At 42.8% G+C, this 20,279-nt stretch overlaps 1 protein-coding gene across 1 annotated transcript in view; it reads left to right on the forward strand.

The window, feature by feature from the left end:
* The first annotated feature begins 6,434 nt into the window (after nt 1-6,434).
* The window catches only part of LOC308593539 (acyl-CoA (8-3)-desaturase-like), a 35,727-nt gene continuing 21,882 nt past the window's right edge, over nt 6,435-20,279 (forward strand). Inside the window, exons 1-5 of the mRNA XM_081205999.1 lie at nt 6,435-6,733; nt 12,791-12,901; nt 14,612-14,809; nt 15,719-15,820; nt 15,968-16,096. Coding sequence (XP_081062125.1) covers nt 6,545-6,733; nt 12,791-12,901; nt 14,612-14,809; nt 15,719-15,820; nt 15,968-16,096 — 729 coding nt within the window. The 5' untranslated portion in view covers nt 6,435-6,544. The remainder of the gene's footprint in view (nt 6,734-12,790; nt 12,902-14,611; nt 14,810-15,718; nt 15,821-15,967; nt 16,097-20,279) is intronic.

The following is a 20,279-nucleotide window of genomic DNA, read 5'->3' on the forward strand; positions in this document are numbered from 1 at the left end:
GACAGACCTCAACATAACACTGAAAACGGAAGTGTGGCACTCAAATCAGAAGCGTAACAGTCAAAACGGAGTGCCTCTTTCCAGGTATCACTCTTTTGACAGTAATGGCTATATAGAGATCAAAGCAGCCTTACCATAGTGCCGCATGCTCTGATGATCTCTTGCATAGACCACTGGAATGTACTCTAGGTTTGGCAACCATTGAAGATGATCCAAAAATTAAAACAAGGGCAGGATGTAGCAGCTAGAGTCTTAACTGACACCACTGTGCAATGTCACATCACACTTATTCTGCAGGATCTGCACTGTATGTCTCAAGGTGCCAGCACTGATGTAAAAATGACAAGGGTTTTCTTCTGGCATCATCCAGCACAAGCCCTGAAATCAGGGGAATCCTGCTTGTGCTCCTACCAACAGGGATGTGGGGCCTTCTCTGTGGTGGTGCCCCTGTTATGGCACACTCTCTCCTTGGAGGCTACAACATGAATGAGCTTCCAATGAATGGTGAAGTCTCACAGTTTTTCCTAAGCTTTTGGAGGCCACGTTTAGTTTTTTTTTGTCTGTCTCTAATCTTCTTTGCATTTTATATAGATTGCAATTGGTTTATTGGTTTCAGTTGTGTTTCAAATTTTGTTTTGTGATTAGAGCTTTCAAATGTTCGGATAACACTGCAGCGGTTGTGCCGTGTTAACACCATTTGGCATGAAGGGTTACTTCAGTTCTTAGGGTTGATTTCATATGGGAAAATTGGGAAGGGTCATGTTTTCTGGCAGTGTCCTATACAGCACTAGCAGTGTCATTATATAATCCAGCCCTCTGGCATGTTTGGGAAGTATTTGTACCTCTCTCTCCAGTGTCAAAGCCTTGGGTTTGGCACTCATCCTCAGCCACAGAAAGGAAGACTAAGAAGGGGAATGAATTCACTGTATTTACTTTTGAGGATAGTGTTGGTAGCCAAATAGGCAAAAGGCTGCACATTGTAACTGCAGCTTGGGAAAAGAGTATGGAGTAGCTTTGATTAAACAAAAGATGCTGTGTATTAGAAAGCAGGAGAGGGGCACCGAGTTGGAGGATTATGTGTGGGATAATTAGGCTGAGAATTACAAACAGAGAGAGAAAATGAGAGGAAGAATGAACATACAAAGAGGAAAGAAAAATAAAATAGAGGAAATCAAATGCGGAGGTGGGGGCTGGGAGGAGTATGCTTAACAGATTTCTTTGAGACAGGTACATTTAATCTCTAGTATTGAGGAGCATGCCTCATACAGCCATGCTGCCTCATATTCACATAGGCATCTCATTATTATTATTTTAAATTAATTTCAGATAGGCATCTCAGTCCAGCAGCTAGTGTACTGATGTCAGAGGTTCTTATATTCAATCACCATGGGTATTTGCTGTGGCCTTCATGGCATAGCTGGCTACACTGAAACATTATTGTCCTGAAACCAACAGCTGTAAAGCTAAAGATTTTTTTTTTTAAAGTTTGTCTGTATGATACCAACTTTGCACATATAGAACAATTTCCTAGTCCACGATTATGGGAAATGTTTGCTAGGTTCTGTTTACTAGATATTGTAGTGATGTATGTGCCATGGCCAATGATATATCTATGAAACCTCTCTGGGGGATAAGGAATGTCTGTCTGTCTTTAGCTACTATCTCTGTCTCTTAAGAAGGGAAGCAGATAGATACCCAGGATATTACAGTATTTAGGTTAAAAACACAACCCCAGAATACTTTATAATAAATCTATGCTTGAGTGACAAAGGAGGTGGTTATTTAGCATAGAAAAGCTGGTTAGAGTAGAAGTTGTTTTTGTTTTGGACCAGGAAACCATTTCAAAGTGTAACATGGTTGCAATGTAGCAGAAGTCAGTTAATGGTAATAAATTTTACAATGTAATCAAAGAGCCAATGTTAGTGACACATTGCATGTTGGAGAGAATACCAGTTCAGATGTGTAGAAGTCAAGCTTCCAGAATTCCAAACAAGCAGAGCTCTGGCTATCTGTATTCCTGTCTGCTTCTCCTCTTAATAGAAAACGGGGACAGTTTTCAGAGTTTCGAATGTTAGTAGTCTGAAAGTAGTCATTCTGCAGAGGGGGAAAAATGGGAAAGAATATAGAGTGGCTGGCTTGATAAACCACATCACAGTAGTTTATTCCTATCACCTACTTTTCTACTGTCCTAAAAATTAAATCAACAGTGAATTTACTCAGAAGTAAGCCTCAGAGAATGCAGTTTACAACTGTAGTTTTAAGGGCTTTCTCCTCTCCAAAATAAGCCAGAAGCACATAAGCAATAATGAATGCACAAACAGCACATAAGCAAAGATAAACAAGAATAAATCCAAGCCACTTAATTAATTGGTGGCAGTGTAGTCTGTTCCTTTGTACAAAAGATAGATGAATATATAAATCAATCAGAAATTTATATAATGTGCCACATGGGCATTTGATTGCATAAATTGCACAGCTAAGCTATGAGTAGAAAACTGCTTGAGATAGTATGTTTCTACAGAATGAGCAAAATGTTACATTTTTGCAAGTTAATTGCCAATATGCAGAAGCACCACATGGGAAATAGCTCAGGGGAGGAGTTGTTCTGTGCAAGATATGACTAAATAGAAGACTACTACAGTATGTATTTAAGACTACACAGAAGTATCAGAATTAATTGCCCTGCCCTTCAGATTTTTATTTTGCTCGTTTCTCTTATTTATCACGTGTCTCTTACCACAGAAGGAGATGCTTCCACTGAGCCTAGGGCTTGCTGATCGGAAGGTTGGCGGTTTGAATCCCCGCAACGGTGTGAGCTCCCATTGTTCAATCCCAGCTCCTGCCAACATAGCAGTTCGAAAGCACATCAAAGTGCAAGTAGATAAATAGGTACCTCTCCAAGTGGAAAGGTAAACGGCGTTTCCGTGCGCTGCTCTGGTTCGCCAGAAGCGGCTTAGTCATGCTGGCCACATGTCCCGGAAAAACTGTCTGTGGACAAATGTTGGCTCCCTCGGCCAGTAAAGCGAGATGAGCACTGCAACCCTAGAGTCATTTGCGACTTAACTGACAGGGGTCCTTTACCTTTACCTTTTTATTTATAATTTATTCCCGAGATGCATTAACATTTGTCGAAAGGCAGTTTATGCATGATGAACCTTTTAGATGTTGGGCTTGTTTCCCCCCTTTCCACTTCAAGAAAATTCTCTGACCTCCCACTTTCCTTTGCGTTGTCCTTTCTCACCATATTTATTGGGTAACCTATATGTATTGGGTAGTTGTACATCTCTGCCTCAAAGTTAAAATACAATGTTTTTGTACGATCTTTCCTAACATGTAAAACAGAGGTGGGTAACCTCTGGTCCTCCTGATGTTGTTTTCCTCAAACTCCCACAAGCCCCAGTCAGTATGGCCAATGGTCAGGGTTTATGGGAATTGTAGATCAGCAATATGTGGAGGGTCACAGTTTCCTCACTTCAACGTGCACATCATCCACATGGATAATTATTTCCTACATATCAAGGATGGGAACTATTTCTATGACACCCTGAAACCAGATTCTCAAAACAACTTACAAGAATAAAAGGAAATCTAAAATATATACAAGAAAAGAGCTCAACAATAATACATATTTAAAACATATACAAACTAATTCCAATTCCTTTCTTAGGCCAATCAAAATATAACAGAACAGTGTTGTGAGCTTTTGAGTTCTCCAGAACTCTTCATAGATAGTAAACAGAACAAGAGGAGGGGGAGGAAATATTTTTGTCTGATGTTGAAGCCTTAATGACATTGGAATTTTTCTAAAGCGCCAGCACAACTACCTTTACATTTTATGTTACATGGAAAATAAATAAAAAGTGGCAAAGATAAAATTGATTAGACCTGGAGCAGATTGAAATATATCAATCTGAAATGCTATGAACCAGGTGAGCCTGGTGAGCAAGGTCAGCCTCTACTGCTTTTAGCATTTTAATGTAAGCAGCCATGGGAATCCCATGATGGGTCAACTTTTCCTAAGTGTAGAAAAAAATAAACGTTAAAAATAGTTTTAAAAACAACAACATTGCACAGTGTAGTAAATGTGTGGGCACTCATTCAGCCACAGTTTTGATTTTAATAGGAGAGATTTAACTCACATCTTTCTCAATGAAATAAATGGCGTTTGGGTTGGAAAGTGCGAAATGAATAAATGAATGAATGAATGCAGTCGGGGAATTCAGTTGTTCAAATGAGATCAGGCAAATACAAACGAAGGCATGAACCCCAGGATTTGAAGCTGGAGATATGATAGTAATGGGAATCTGATGTTTTTCTGAGGCTTGTTCACACATCTTGCCAGATAGCTAATCATGGTATTGTGCTTGTTTTAATCAGAATGTGTCACAAGGCAAAACATATATGGTCTGTAGCAGCCATTCATCCTGATATTGCTCAGAAAATGTACTGTGCAGCTACATGCAACAGATTATAGATTTTGTCACATCGATTAAGTTATTCACATAGAAACTGAAAAAGTGTGAGCAACAGATTAGATAACAAGGCAATCAGGCAATCAGACATTTTGTTGGAATAGCAGAGTTCACTGAGTAGTCTGTTCTACTATGTTTCTGTTAATTACCTTTCACCAGAGATTAACTCACCCTAAATGCAGATGGCCACAGTTGGGTGCCAGTGAGCATATAGTAGCAGCTGCTTTTTCTTCTTATGTTGCTTTCATAACAATGACCTTATTCTTGGCTGTGTGAGGTCCTTTGGAGCTCTGTGTATATTAAGTGTGAAAGAATTGACTCTTTGGACCAGTCTTATGAGTGTCTTCAAAATCCATTACAACTTTGGGAAAGGCTGTTCTCCAATTGGAGCACTCGCAGGCCAGTGTTCCCCAATTGTCAGTGTTTATCCTACATTTTTTAAAAATTGCCTTGAGAGAGTCTTTAAACTTATTTTGTTGACCACTAGCATTATGCTTTCCATTTTAAAGTTTGGAATAGGGTGGTTGCTTTGGAAGATGATAATCAGGCAGCCAAACAACATGATCAGTCCAATGACGTTGATGTTGAAGTATCATTGCATCAACACTGGTGATCTTTGCTTCTTCCTGTACACTGGCATTAGTTCGGGAAGATATGTAAATTTTTTTTGAGACACTGTTGATGGAATCTTTCAAGGAGTTGGAGAAACGTGCTAAGAGGAAGGCAGATTTGGCAAACCTTCACCATGATCAACTATGTCCCCACTGTGGAAGGACATGTGGGTCCAGAATTGGCCTCTACAGTTACTTACGGACTCACTGTTAAGACCATGTTCATGGAAGACAATCTTACTTGGCTATGAGTGATCGCCAAGAAGAAAGAAAGAAAGAAAGAAAGAAAGAAAGAAAGAAAGAAAGAAGACTAGTAGCAAACTGCTCTAGATTGCTTACTAATCAAGGCCACTGTGCAATTTTCTCCTCTAGCCACCAGTTTAAGCACTGTTTATTCTGGCTGACTACTAGACAACTAGCACCTGACATCTAGGCTGGGCACCCCTTCTATAAGGGGGTGCTGGCAAGTCAACGAAATGTAACATTTTCTCTCTGTGGACGGTATATATTTTCTGTCTATGCAAAGTAGTGTTATTGGGCGTCATGCAGCAGATAGCAGCTACTGGTTTGTTGCAAGAGAGAAAGAGATTGGCTGCTGCAAGGAAATGAGAAAGAAGTCCGAAGATTTTGCAAGTGTAATAGTCTTTTTGAAAATCAGGTGATGCTTTAGAACCAGCAATGTCACTCTAAGTTCAGTGCTTGCTTGACTCCCTCATGCTCAGTTTTGTCCGTCTGAAGTGTGACCCTTTCCTTACAGATTGATTGGCCCAGGCCGCAGGGTAGAGAAAGGCATTGCAGGGTAAACTTAATGGGCATCGGTGGAGGTAAGATTTGGATCAGCTGCAGTGGGTGCACATTGGTTTGCCATCAGATCAACTGTGCTGGCATTTTTTATTCTGTGCTGCACATTGTATTGTTGCATGCCACCCCAGTCTCCGAGTGGTGCGAGATTTCAGGGTTTTCCAGGCGATATAAAACAGTTATTGAAGTTACTGAAGCACCATGGACTTTCTTAGAAGCCACCCAGACAGCAACCAGTTCTCATTTGCGCGCGCACCATCCCCACCCCCCGCAGTCCTTTTTTATGTAACGTCTTGGCAAAGGCAAAGGTTTGCTAAATATCATCCGGAACGGGACCGGCACGAACAAAGGCCGTGGGATTACGCAGCCGGCATCTGCCGGGGCACAGGCAGCGGCGAGAGGGAGCGGGCGTCCAATGCGCGCGAAGGATTTCCTGCACAATAAAGCCGGAGCTCTCTTTCTCCAAGCGAGCCGGCAGAGCTGCCGGCCAATGGGCTCTCGCGAGCCTGGCGCGCAGGTCGCGGGGAGGCGTGTCCCGGGCGGAGCGCGCGGCTGGCTGGGCGCTTGGGGGTGGTGGCTGCTCGGCGCCGCTGGATGGGCAGAAGCGCTTCGGCAGCCCGGGGGTCGCTGACTGTGGCATCGTGACAGCCGCCGGCGGAGATGGAGAAGGCCGAGATCCCCGCGGCAGCCCCGCGGCTCTTCACGTGGGACGAGATCCAGCTGCGATCGGGCAGGGCGCCGGAGCGGTGGCTGGTGATCGACAGGAAAGTCTACAACATCAGCCAGTTCCACAAGCGGCACCCGGGGGGCTCCCGCGTGATCAGCCACTATGCGGGGCAGGACGCCACGGTGAGGGGGCCGAAGGAGAGCGGGGGCGCCAGAGGGGATGCCCAACGCAGCGAAGCCGGGGAGCGGTGGGGGCGGAGATCATGTTTCAGGGGCCGGGCTGGAGGGCAAGAGATGCCTGGAGGAATAAGGTTACTGGATAGGGCGGCATGTGTGTGGTGTTTTGCTTGGGCTTTACTGGAGAAGTGATCATTGTTGCGACCCGATCCTACACGTGTTTACTGGGAAGCAATCTCCGGGACTTAGAATCCTAGAGTTGGAAGGGACCACGTGAATCAGTTAGTCCAAGCCCCTGCAATGCAGGAATCATTTGCCCAACGTGGGGTTCGAACCCGAACCCCTGAGATTAAGAGTTTCATTCTCTACCGACTGAGCTATTCAGTGCAAAGCAGTGGCATAGCGTGGGGGGTGCAGGGGGGGCGGGCCGCACCGGGCGCAACATCTGGGGGTTAGGGTTAGGGGGCGCAAATCCACGGGTTAGGGGGCGCAAATCCACGGGTTAGGGGGCGCAAATTACTTGCCTTGCCCCGGGTGCTGACAACCCACGCTACGCCACTGGTGCAAAGCCATGCTTCGGATTCCAACATCTGGAGCCCACTCAGCCACACCGAGGGCCCTGGAGTGGCCAAAAGATCCTGCAGGGGTTTCTTCATGAAGAGGCTATGCTTTATACTCAAAAGGACAGGAGTTGCCATAGGCAATGATGAATACTTAAACATAAGAAATAACTAACTGACCAATCACATCGGTTCTGCCCAACAAAGTCCACCCCCCCCCAACAAATATCCTAGCTATGCCCATGTATATATGGTGAGGGATGCAGGTGCATTACATTTTCTGACTGGAGGCAGAGAAAGAAAAATAACTCTGCACATGCTCAGAAACACTGTTATTTCACATGTCTCACAGTGATCACTTTTCTAGTTGTAAGAACATGCCGTACATTCACTATGCTGCAGGGACAGATCACCTGTGGACCTCTGGGTGTTGCTGGCCTCCCAGCCTTCTTCAGCTTTATGCAGCATAGGCCATGTGGTCTGGGGTGGAGTTGGGAGTCCAGCAATGTTTAGAGGACCACAGGCTCCCCATCCTTTTTGTAGGACTTGGACAAAAATGAGAAGGCTATGAATGAATATATGCCTATTTGTGTGAGAGAGCAGGAACTCTGGAAGAGAGGAAAGCATGGTGACTGGCCTGTGTGCTTTGCTAGTTTGTTTGTCTGTATGTACTGTGTCTATCTATTTGTTGGTCTATATGCCTCACTCTTCTTCCCAAAGCATGTTCAAATAACCCCCATAGAAAACTAACATGGTCAGGGAGAGAGCTAGGCAGACCATTTCTCCCCAATACATATATTTCCCATGTGTACCGTCTTGTACAAGTACCAACTTGAGAATGAGGATAATTTTTCAAAATGATGACTGCAACCTATTAGGGCTGACCCTACCATTAGGCAGAGCAAGTCAATTGCCTTAGGTCTCAGAGGCTTGGTGGGGCAGCATCACGCATCCAGCCATTTCTCTTGGACATTTTCCTCTGTTAGAGACCAGAGCTATGTGTTCCCCAAGCCGGTCATCCACCCCCATAACCATCCTGCTACCCTTGGTTGCACTGGAGGATGCTATCCTGTTGCAAGCATTGAAGTAAGATTCAGTTGCCAGTCTAGTCAGTACCTGGGTGTGTACGTGTGTGGCAAATTATCCTTTGCTTCAGGCGGCAAAATGTGTTTGGGCTGGCCCTGCTTATTAGGCATCTATGCAGTGTTCTATTTGTGTTCACATTAGAAGTGGCTCTCCTGATGGGGTGGAGCTACAGCACTAGCCTTCTGGCAGTGGAGAGGGGGGAGGTGGCGGGGAGAATGGTGTGCTGCAGGCACACCGGTGGAGTCAGTCTGGCGCTCCTGCCAGTGGGTCTGCACTACACTGACCTTCACCCTTCTTCCTGGCAAGTGGCAGTGACATCTGGTATTGTGAATCTGTCCCACTGTTTGCATGTACTAAATTTAAGTTTAGCATGACATATATGCAACCAGGAATCAGCCACAGCAAGCCTAATGTGCCCCCCCTTTGCATAACCATAGTTTACCACGCCATCCAGACTTGGAATTATGATTAATAAAAACTTAACTTTGATAATTATGGCGTGACGTTGATTTGCCTGAAACCAACCCTTATTAAAGTTAACCATGGTTTGGACCAGCAACAAACCATGGCTAACCATAAAAACGGGAGCTTCCAAACCTTTCTGTGGAGAGAGAAGTGGGGAGCATTCGCTTATCTGCAGGACATTTCACACTTCATACTAAACTGTGATAGTTACAATAAATACCTGTTAAGAGTCCAAGTGCTTGTTTATCTACACAAACTTGTTTGTAACTCCATGGGAGAACTGTACTGGGGGAAGTGGAGAAGCAGTAGGTTTGATAAAGGTTAAGTAGTCTCTGTGCCCTTCTGCCCTATCCCATCAGCTCTCCTCCAGAAATGGCTTCTGTTTAAAAGGAAGATGAGTCTATCAGGATTTTGTTGCATGCATTGTGTGTTAATCTTAGTTAAGTTGTAAGTGTCAAGTCAAGTAATGCCATTTTCTTCTTGCACATCCTCATAACCACCTTGTGGGGCTGGCTGCTATTCTTTGTATTTTGACTTGGAGAGCTGAAGTGGAAAACCACGTAGAAGTATTTGATCTGGGTTTAAAACCCAACCACAGCATAGACTTATTGCAGTCATGGCTAACCTCTGATTTCAACCTAAGTCATTACTTCACTTCACTGATGGGATCCCAGAACAGCAGAAGCTTGGATTAACGGACCTCCAGTTTACGTAGCATTTACGTGGCTGTACTTTTTATGGAACTCAGATAGTCTTGTGCTTACAGTGAGGTTTCTGTCTGAACCACTTCTCACAAAATCAGATTTCAACTGGTCGTGTAGCCACTCTAGCCTTTTTAGAAATGATAGTGGTGGCATACTAAACGGCAATTTGTGTTTGCGATGAATGGCTCAGCTGTCTGACTCATCATGTACATAGCACAATCCAGACACAAAAAAATGCATCTGGCAATGTGGATCGTGGCAGTGTGAATTGACTCTGAATAAGCCATGCATTTTAGTCTGGATTTAGCAGCCTTGAGGACATGCTGAAAGCTTAACACTGTGCAATTGGAAACAAAGATGAAATACTGTTCATCTGGCAAAAAAAAGCTGTTACAGGTCATACACACACACACAAAATCTAAAAAATGTAAGAAAATGAGATGTTCCCCTTCTACTTCCTGCTGCCCAGCTAACTATTCCAGTTCCGAGAAGGTGATTTACAAGGTCCCTCTCTATCGCCTCCCTCCTCTCCCTTTTTCATTACTGCCGGGTTTTTACAACAGCTATTGTGAGGATTGGCTGAATCTTATGGTACCACCGTCTACAGATCAGCCTACGAACCACCCCCTTTCCCCCTTCCAATGAGAAAACTAACAGGAAAATACCGTTCCCCACTCCCAGGATTCAGATAAACTTAGGAACAGCAGATACAATCTCTCTCTCTCTCTCTCTCTCTCTCTCTCTCTCTCTCTCTCTCACTGGAAGTAGTTATATCAGCTGCATTTTAAAACACTTTCCTGGCCAGCCTTAAAGGGCCAGCACCATCCAAAAGCACACAAATTAAGGATAGCATGTGTTGATCAGTATCGTGGAAAAGAAGGAAAGAATAAAAGCCAATACAGAGATTTTTTAGAAAGGGGACATTTTCGGTCTGAGGGGTGTCAACAGCAGAGGCATTATATTAGACAAGAAGAAACCAGCTTCTTTCCTGAGGTCCTCACACCACTTGAACAGAAGAGTGACTGACACTATGTCAGTGTGATATAAATATGTTGTTGTTGTTGTTGTTACTATTTATTCAATTTATATCCTGCCCTTCCTGCCAAAGGAGCCCAGGGCAGCAGACATGACAATAATAATAAAACAGCTTAAAACATGTTTAAAACATGCTATAAAGAAAAGTGGATTATGCATCAAACCCAGGTCTGAGCACAGACTGGAATGGGTCCAGATAATCTGTTTCCTCCAATAATGCTTTCAGCTGAACTAAAAAGACCCTCTTGAGCATTTGAGGCAGATTTAGGGCAGTGTGGCCTGTTCTCCCCAACTGGCACTGAGCCTAGTGAGCACCACAGGGTGTCACAACTGTGACATAGTGAATTGAGCAGAACGGAAGGCGAGAGGCGGGTGGGGTGCTTAATTTTGGCCTTGTACATGGCACTGCTGAAATTTGAAAGACCAAAGTCCACCACTGTAAGCACTTTTACCTCAAAAGGGGGATGTTAGAAGCCTGGAGTACCCCCTGTTTCTTCGGGGGGAAGCGCACGCCTTCCCTGGACATTGTGGTGTAGGGGGCAGTGTGTCAGACCAGGGTTCAAATTCTTACTCAGCCTGAAACTCAGTGGATTGCTGTGAGGGGAGTGGAAAACTGTATACGCCACCTAGGGCTCCTTGGTCAGGTTGTGCACCTAATTATCACACTGACTTGAGAACACAGGCTTGTTTAGGTGACACAGGGCAGGCCATGTGGTACACACAGCTTTACCTACTCCCTACTCCTCAGCATTTGCTGCCTGAGGTGGCTGCCTCACTCTGCCTTATGGTAGGGCTGGTGCCTTGTTATACAGACAAGCTAAATAGTACATGGAGAGGAATGTGAGGTTGCAGAAGTTTTGCTCTGCCTTCTTATATGTATCTGAATCAATATTAGATTGGGGTTGGGAGGCCTTTCAGTAACAGCCAGGAAAATTCACACGTTCTTATAAAACATAAGGGTTATTTGCTGGTATTTCTACACAACCCTGTCCCCAGCTTTGTCCTGTTTATAACACTCAGGGACTGAATGAATGGTTGGCAGACATCAATCAGTCATTTATTGTATTTGACTAAAAGCCATCACAAATCCAGTTACAGGTCCAGCAAATCAAATAAAACCTATTAAAAGAGATCCAGAAATATACATCCATTTACATTAAATCAAATTAATTAATCCCTGCACAATCTACAGAATTGTCTTTTATGTAGCCAGCACAGATACATTTTAGGGGCTTTTGCAAATAAGGCTGTTTCATATGTGACAAGCGGGTCGCAGTCAGATAATAGCCAACATGTTTTCACTTCAGGGTTCTGTCCAACATCTGTTCCAAAAATATCTCTGGGGTTTTGATAGAGCTGACAATGGAGTATATAATAATGGGGAATATCTTCTTTTTCACCTACCCCACAAATACAAAATCTTAAATGCCTTGGGAATGATGTGGGCATTGTTTGAAAGCAGAAAGCTGTAAATGCAGTTCTCAGGGAGGCAAAGGTGTCTGGTTTATAAATGCAAACACATTTCCAGAGCGGCACCTAGTGACCAGAAGGAATAACTGTTACCCAGGACTTTTAGTTGTCTTCTTGAAGCCCTTCAGAAAGTCTTGGGAACAAATGCCTCAAATAAAAATAAAAGCACAGGAACAAGGAAACCAGTGTCCTGGCTAGAAATCAGTCGAAGGACCATCAGTATCTGTGCCAATGCCACATGTGCCAGAATGTGTAGCTGCAGCCTTTAGAGAAACTCAAGTCAGAAGGTGAAAGAGGCTTTTTGGAAGAGGAGACAAAAGAACATTATTTGGATAAGAGAAAATAGTCAAGATATGACTAACAGGTCTCTGTTTAGAGCAGGGATGGGGAACTTGTGGCCTTCCAGATGTTGGACTACAACTCCTGTCATGACTGGGCTGATAATTAGAGTTCAGCAACAACTGGAAGGCCTCTAGAGGAAATGATGAGATATTCCCACACTGAAACACTTTACTAATTCAAGAAAAAAGTTAATGGAACAATGTGGCCATTTTGGATTGGAAAGTATATTTTAGGAAGTGCAGAACGGGACCAGCAAGCTTCACTAGCTAGATTTCCCTACATTGACTTAGGAATGCCAATAGCATCATGCCTATTTCTTGACATTTTTAAAATTAACATTTAAATTCTCCCTTCTTGAAGCACCACTAGTTTACTCACTTCATTCCATTGTGGTTTTTCAGGATCCCTTCACAGCATTCCACCTGGACAAGACTCTAGTAAGAAAGTACATGAAGCCCTTGCTCATTGGGGAGCTTGCAGCAGATCAGCCCAGCTTTGAACCCAGCAAAAATGTAAGTTTCCTTTAAAAAAAAAAAGAAGATGTAGTAATATCATTACTATTATTATTGTTGGTGGTGGTGATTTATTTTGAGACCACCCATCTAATAATTGCAGGTTGGTATACTACAATATCTAGAACCTTACATGATATTAAAAATACTTAAAATCTTAAAACATCATAGGACATGTTGGACTGGTGAGACTGATGGTCAGTCACTAGAACTCCATATATTATATATAGCTTTAAAGTCTCAGTTTGCCCCCTTATAAAAATATGTGTCATCAGATGGAACTGAAAGAGGGAACCAGTGGTATCTGCAATGGGATAATGTCTCATGGTTGTAGTGCCACCACAGAGGAGACCCTGCCACATGTTGCCACCAAAGAGGCAATAACCATTGGTGGTACCACCAGTATGTAAGAAGGCTGTGAATTCCCTTAAGCACTGATGTTATATGATTCTGTCTATGATTGCTGTATAGCAGCCAGGCTGCAGCATTCTACACTAGCTGTAGCTTTTGATCCACATTGAGCGCATTACAGTAATCCATGGGTAAGAGTGGCCAGGCTATCCTGATCCAGAAACAATCATAGCTGGTGAACCAGCTGCATCTGTGAATTAGCACTCCTTAGAATCCATGAGTGCTCTCAGGTTACACACTGACTCTGTTGAGGTGAGGGCAACCTCGCCTAGAACAGGCGAACTTCTCCTTGTGCAATAGACTATTCTCCCCATTTCTTCCCTATGTATGTCTTCTAAATCTGTTCCGGGAGATCCTCCATTCCTCTGGAACAGATTTAAGGATGGTATTGGGGGGAATGTGGAAGTCACATAGTTGTGCATGTGCAACTATCTCATTGAATACATCCCATGGGTTTGAAGTCAAGCAAGATCAGTGAAGCTAGTGGAAAGGTATCTGGGTGGCCTATCAAAACAAGAAATACAGAAAAAGGATCTAGTTGGGGGTGAGAGAGGCAAGAACTAGTTTTCAGTTGAAGAAAGATGAGGGCACTGCCAGAACACAAGAAAGAAAAAGAAACACTACTGGCAAAGCTACTACTATCAAAATGGTAATGAAATACAGTTTAATAAATTATAATAAGAAGTATGAAATGTCCAGAGATATGTAACAATTTTTTAGAACATACCTTCTTCATGGGTAAAGAAATAGAACTTGATACCTTATTTGGGCATAATTTTAAAAAGCACTGTGTCTCACTGCATGAAGTATCATACTTCATTGTATTCCTTTGACTTTGACGAACACCTATCTTGAAACACACTGCGCATTTCATATGCTTTACTAAAGTTTTCTATACCGCAGCACAGTTTTGAGGTTCTGCCTCGATATCTTTTGTTGTTAAGAACTTGTTTTTAACATGGTCGTTAAGTGTGAGAATATAATATGCTGAATACTGAATGGCCATTAGAACAATGGTTCAGCACCAGTACCCTACTGTATTATGATTTTTAGAAAAAGTATACATTAGCACATATGTAGACAGAATCTATACTACATTGACCTTTCTAAGTCTTTTTGTTTATAACTGTTTATGTGTGCATTTTAAAATGAATTGTGAGACTATCTAGGTTCTAACAATAGGCTCACCTGGGATGGCTCTAGAGATAGAAAAGCTGGACTTCAGCATGCTCTCTGTAGGAGGTTGGGTGAGGTCCCCTTTCAGAGGAGAGAAAACTGCAGTGTGGTCTCTCTCCACAGAAACTGCATGTAGATGATTTTCGTGAGCTCCGTGCTACCGTTGAAAAGATGGGACTTCTGGATCCCAACCGCCTCTTTTTCTTCCTGTACCTCATGCACATCTTGCTGCTGGATGTGGCAGCTTGGCTCAACCTCTGGTACTTTGGACCATCCTTGGTGCCTTTCCTCTTCTCTGGATTGCTGCTTGGCACTGTACAGGTAACCCACAGATCAAATGCAGCAGGGTACAACAGGACAGGTGGTGGGGCAGGATTGACTACAGTTTTAGCTACATTAGGCTGCACAAGAGGAGGCAAGATACTTCTAGAAAGTGCCTATTTTCCTCCTGGATTCTTGTAACCATTGCTTCTCCAGCTTACCACCCATGGCTGCCCAGAGGTTTCCTACCCTCAAACAATTATTTCCACTCACCCACGCTCTGTTTAAGCTAGGAACTCCTTAAAGCACCTTGGGAGTGCTATCTCACTCTCTTCTTTGAAATCACTCCATCAAGCTTTGGGATTAATTCCTCTGCCTTCATCTCCTTTCACAACAAAGTCTATGCATGTTGTTGTTGTTTTAAAAAATGTTTAGTGCCTTTCAGCTGAAGATCACAGGGTAGTTCACAACAAAAAAACAAAAAATGAGAAGACAAAAAAACATAATACAACAAAAACAAACCAATTATCCCCCTTCCCACAAACACATTTAAAGGGTCATAGAATGTTAATCAACCAAATGCCTGGTTATAGAGAGATGTTTTAGCCTGGCACCTAAATATATGTAATGAAGGCACCAGGTGAGCCTCCCTGGGGAGTGCATTCCACAAACTGGGAGCCATCACAGAGAAGGCCCGTTCTCGTGTTGTCAACCTCCAGACGTCTCATGAAAGAGACCTCTGATGATCGTCACACAGAGTCTGGGTCGGTTCATATGCATATTAACTGCACTTTCTCTCCATATTGTCCTGACCTCTCCCAGCCTTCTCTTTTCCCTTCATTGACAAATTTCAGTCAGTAAAACTCGCTTGGGTGGAGATGGGTCCTTTCCCCTTTCTGTTGCTACTATGCTATAAAACACTGCATGCATTTTTCATTGTGGCATTGTGTTTGTACTGATGTTTTCCAGGCGCAAGCTGGCTGGTTGCAGCATGATTTGGGACACCTTTCGGTCTTTGGCAAATCTAAGTGGAACCACTGGGTTCATAAATTTGTGATTGGACACCTGAAGGTGAGTAATGGAGCTGGGATTGTTCCTTAGCATCACTCCAGTGGTAATAAATGACAGAACCCCTTTGGCTGAGATTTCGCTGTGTCCTTTATTTGGGGCAGAGTATAAAGATTCTAGTTTAGACCTCTTATTTATTTCTCTCTTCAGGGGGCACCAGCTAGCTGGTGGAATCACTGGCATTTCCAGCACCATGCTAAACCTAACTGTTTCCGCAAGGACCCTGATCTCAATATGCATCCTTTGCTTTTTGCACTGGGAAAGAAACTCTCTGTAGAGGTGAGTCTTGAAATATTTTGGAAATGGCAGGGGAATGAGAAGCATGTGAAGGTATTGTCAGGGAGATACATTGAAATTAGACTGGTGTCTCTGTGCTTTTTTTGGTACTGTGTGAAAGGCCTGGGTAAAGCAGATTCCTTGCTTAAATTTAATTGAATCAAGGCAGAATGAGGTCCAAATGTTAGGGAGAGATTAGAAGAAGTTTATAGACATTCCACAGCCAAAGTGACATTACGTATTTTTAAAGAAGTTATATGCATGCTCTTAAAGACAGGAGTGCTTGGCGTCCTCTGGTCCATGGGGTCACAAAGAGTCAGACACGACTAAACAACAACAATATGCATGCTCTAGCATTATATTGTTTTGAAAGGTTCACAGTTTTGCAATCATTACCAGATTTATGGCCTGTTTCTAAGTATATTGACTCAGAAGTATATATTTGTTTCTGCATTGGGAAACAAGTTCTGGACTTGAGGCAGAAGAGATTCTGCTAAGCCTTGAGCAAATATGTTAATCCTGGTTAAGTGTTATTGCAATTTGAAAGGTTGATTGACTTTTTTTTGACCCCCTTGTTACGATTCAGAAGTTTCTACTCAATTTCATTTGAATGGTGGCTTTTTGGAATATTTTAAAAATAAAAGTAGAGCAGGTAAGATTTTTCATAATAACCTGTGCTGGGCAAAATTATGAAAATCATCTGCCGCTTAAAACCGAACTCATGCCAAACACAATTCTCTGTTATTTTACTGGTAGGAAGCTCTTAGTGAAATAAAATGTTAATACAGTGGTACCTCAGGTTAAGTACTTAATTCGTTCCGGAGGTCCGTACTTAACCTGAAACTGTTCTTAACCTGAAGCACCACCTTAGCTAATGGGGCCTGCCGTGCCGTGCCGCCGGAGCACGATTTCTGTTCTCATCCTGAAGCAAAGTTCTTAACCCGAGTTAATATTTCTGGGTTAGTGGAGTCTGTAACCTGAAGTGTATGTAACCCGAGGTACCACTGTATAAATACTCTTACAAATCTAATGAAAGCAATAGCAATCAGTATCTGGCTGATACATTTTGAAGAGTACATGATACATTGTCCATTGCATAACTCTACTGCAGAGCTTTCCAAACTGTGTCACGACAGGTTAGTGTGTTGCCTGCAGTGTGCAAGTGTGTTGCACGACTACTCCCTGCGCTCCTCCTGGGGCTGGAAAAGGGTTAGTTTAACCTCCAGTTTGCTAGTAAAACTGAATTACTGTGTTGCAAGATGATGCATGTCTAAAAAAGTGTGTCACCAAACATGAATAGTTTGGAAAGCTCTCCTCTACTGTTTCTAGGATTCAAGTATTGCAGCTCTGATTTTGGGTACCTGTACCATCCTTTATTTCTCTCTCCCTGCCTCCAGAGTTTAACCACAACTTTGGGTTGCACGATTGGGTTAGACTGGGGAAATAACATGAGGAGGAAGGTTTAAGAACATGCTGCCTTCCACCAGTTCTGTTCAAGTCAAAACTGAAATCTTCCGCAGCTGGTTTCAAGTAAACAAAAGTCCTGAGAAATCTGATGATTCGTGGATCTCTTATTTTAAAAATCCTTCTTTTTTGTATGAAATCTGCAATACAATAATACAACAATACAACCTGTGCTGTGAAGAGCCTTTTGAATCAAACCACTATTTAACTCCCTGGGGAGGTTTTAACTATTTATAAAAATGTAGTACCACATGTTATAAACCAGCTTGTTCATTTTGTTCCTTATCTTCTACTGCCATCAACCATTCCTGGTAAAAACATACATACTGTATTTTCCTTTCTTTTCCTAGTAGCTGGGATAGGTTTTAGGCTTGAGACATAAATTGAACCAATGTACTAAAACTTATTCATTTTTTTAAAAAAACTTAGGACAAGTATTAATGGTTAGACTATATTCAAATAGGCTTCGTTCAGTATTTGCTTAATTGATACTATAACCTAAGGAGTTGGAAATCATCTTGAACTAGGTTGCTTCCCTAATTAACAGGGCTAACTTCGTTTAAATTGCCAGCCACCTCCTCTGCAACTCCATCAGCCCCAGTGAACTTGGCCAATAATCTGGGATAATGGGAGTTGGAGTCCAACAACATTTGGAGGGCTACAGATTTCCTATCCCTGCCTTCTGTTAACTTGTCCACAGTTCGAACTCACTGTTTTGTTTGGATGTTATTGAACTGAAGCCTTTCTTCTGGTCAGGACCAGACTGACAAAGGTTCAGAACAGAAGAGGTTTACAAGCTGGCACTCTCTGAAGACATCACAGCTTCTTGAGCTCACCTTCTTATATCGATCGTACACCGACTCTTGAAGTGCCACTTCAGAAGTCTTTCTCTTCTTCCAGGTCTTTCCTCATGAGTTTCTACCTACATGAATTCTTTTGCTATCCTTTGGACAGTCTAAGCTAAGTTGTCCCTCTGCTGTCCCCTTTGACCACTTTCAGATTTTCCAGTGCAGCTTTGCTTTAGCTTCTTCTTGACAAATCCCCTTGACCCCAAACTTTCTCTTTTTAGTATTCTCTGATATATAACCCAAAGGGTGCTCATCAATGGTTCCTCTTCATCCTGGAGAAGAGTGACTAGTGCGGTGCCACAGGGTTCTGTCTTGGGCCCGGTCTTATTCAACATCTTTATCAATGACTTGGATGATGGACTCAAGGACATCCTGATCAAATTTGCAGATGACACCAAACTGGGAGGGGTGGCTAACACCCCAGAGGCCAGGATCACACTTCAAAACGACCTTGACAGATTAGAGGGCCAAAACAAACAAGATGAACTTTAAAGTATTGCACTTGGGCAAAAAAAAATGAGAGGCACAAATACAAGATGGGTGACACCTGGCTTGAGAGCAGTACATGTGAAAAGGATCTAGGAGTCTTGGTTGACCACAAACTTGACATGAGCCAACAGTGTGACGCGGCAGCTAAAAAAGCCAATGCAATTCTGCTTCAAGATTGTCTCAGCATATAGACTGGGAAGATTGGTAAGGAAAGACAGATCCAGAGACTGTTTGATAATTTTAAGATCAAAGGAAGAGAGAGACAAGATCCTAGGCCTACACTTCAAAAAAGCAATTGAAATACAAGATAAAAGGGTGGAAATTTATAGAGATATTCCGAGACAGTTGCTGGACCTCAGAGCCACCTACTCAGAACTAGCAAAATTGCTGAGACACAACGCAATTCCCTATAGGTGGGAGTTTCCACAAGGATTATCCTTTACTTACAAAGAAAGGAAGGTTAAAATTAGAACACCTGAAGATAACCAAAAGTTCCTTCACGACCACGGAGAAGATCTCCAAAAAGGAGTGGATTGGCTTCCAACCTTACCAGTACCAATATTGCCTGGAAGCGGGCCAACGCCTGCACCCTCGGGATCTGAGCAAAAGGAAGACACCTCATCCTAAGAACATCTTAATTAGAACAGGATGTCTCTGCAGCTACTTAGTTGGAACATAAATGGCGGGAATTCTCCGGAAAAAAGGAGGAGGATATTCCATATCCTGAAAAAAGAACAATTGGATGTAATATGCCTTCAAGAAACACATGTGACTAGGCTCCATAGGAAAGTATTAATCAATAAAAGACTTGGCCAGGAATTTATCTCATCAGATAAAGTTAAAAAAAGAGGCGTTGTAATTTATGCAAAGGAGAACCTGTCACCAAAATTTCTATTCAAAGATGATCATGGAAGAATTCTCGCAATTGAAATCCAAACACAAGGGGAAAAGATTTTGATATTAGGAGTTTATGCGCCAAATGATGGAAAATCAGAATTCTATAAGAAGCTGCATGAGACAATGATGGACTATTTGGACTATTCTAACATTATTGTGATGGGAGATATGAATGGGGTGGTGTCTACAAACATGGACAAATCCCAAAATCAAAACTTAACAACAGACGGCAGACTCCCTAAAACCTTTTTTGAAATGACAGACAATATGGACTTGATTGACATTTGGAGGACAAGGAACCCCTTGGGTAAAGAAGGAACCTTCTTCTCTGAGGCCCACTTGTCATGGACACGAATTGACCAAATTTGGATATCTAGAGGGCTGGCCCCGAAAACAAGAAAAGTGGAAATCTGCCCAAAAACCTGCTCCGACCATAATGCCTTAAAAATGGAATTGAGACTTTTTCCAACTGGATCCTTCAGATGGAG

The sequence above is a fragment of the Podarcis bocagei genome (assembly GCF_964188305.1).
Source record: "Podarcis bocagei genome assembly, chromosome: 1".
Lineage (NCBI taxonomy): Eukaryota > Metazoa > Chordata > Lepidosauria > Squamata > Lacertidae > Podarcis > Podarcis bocagei.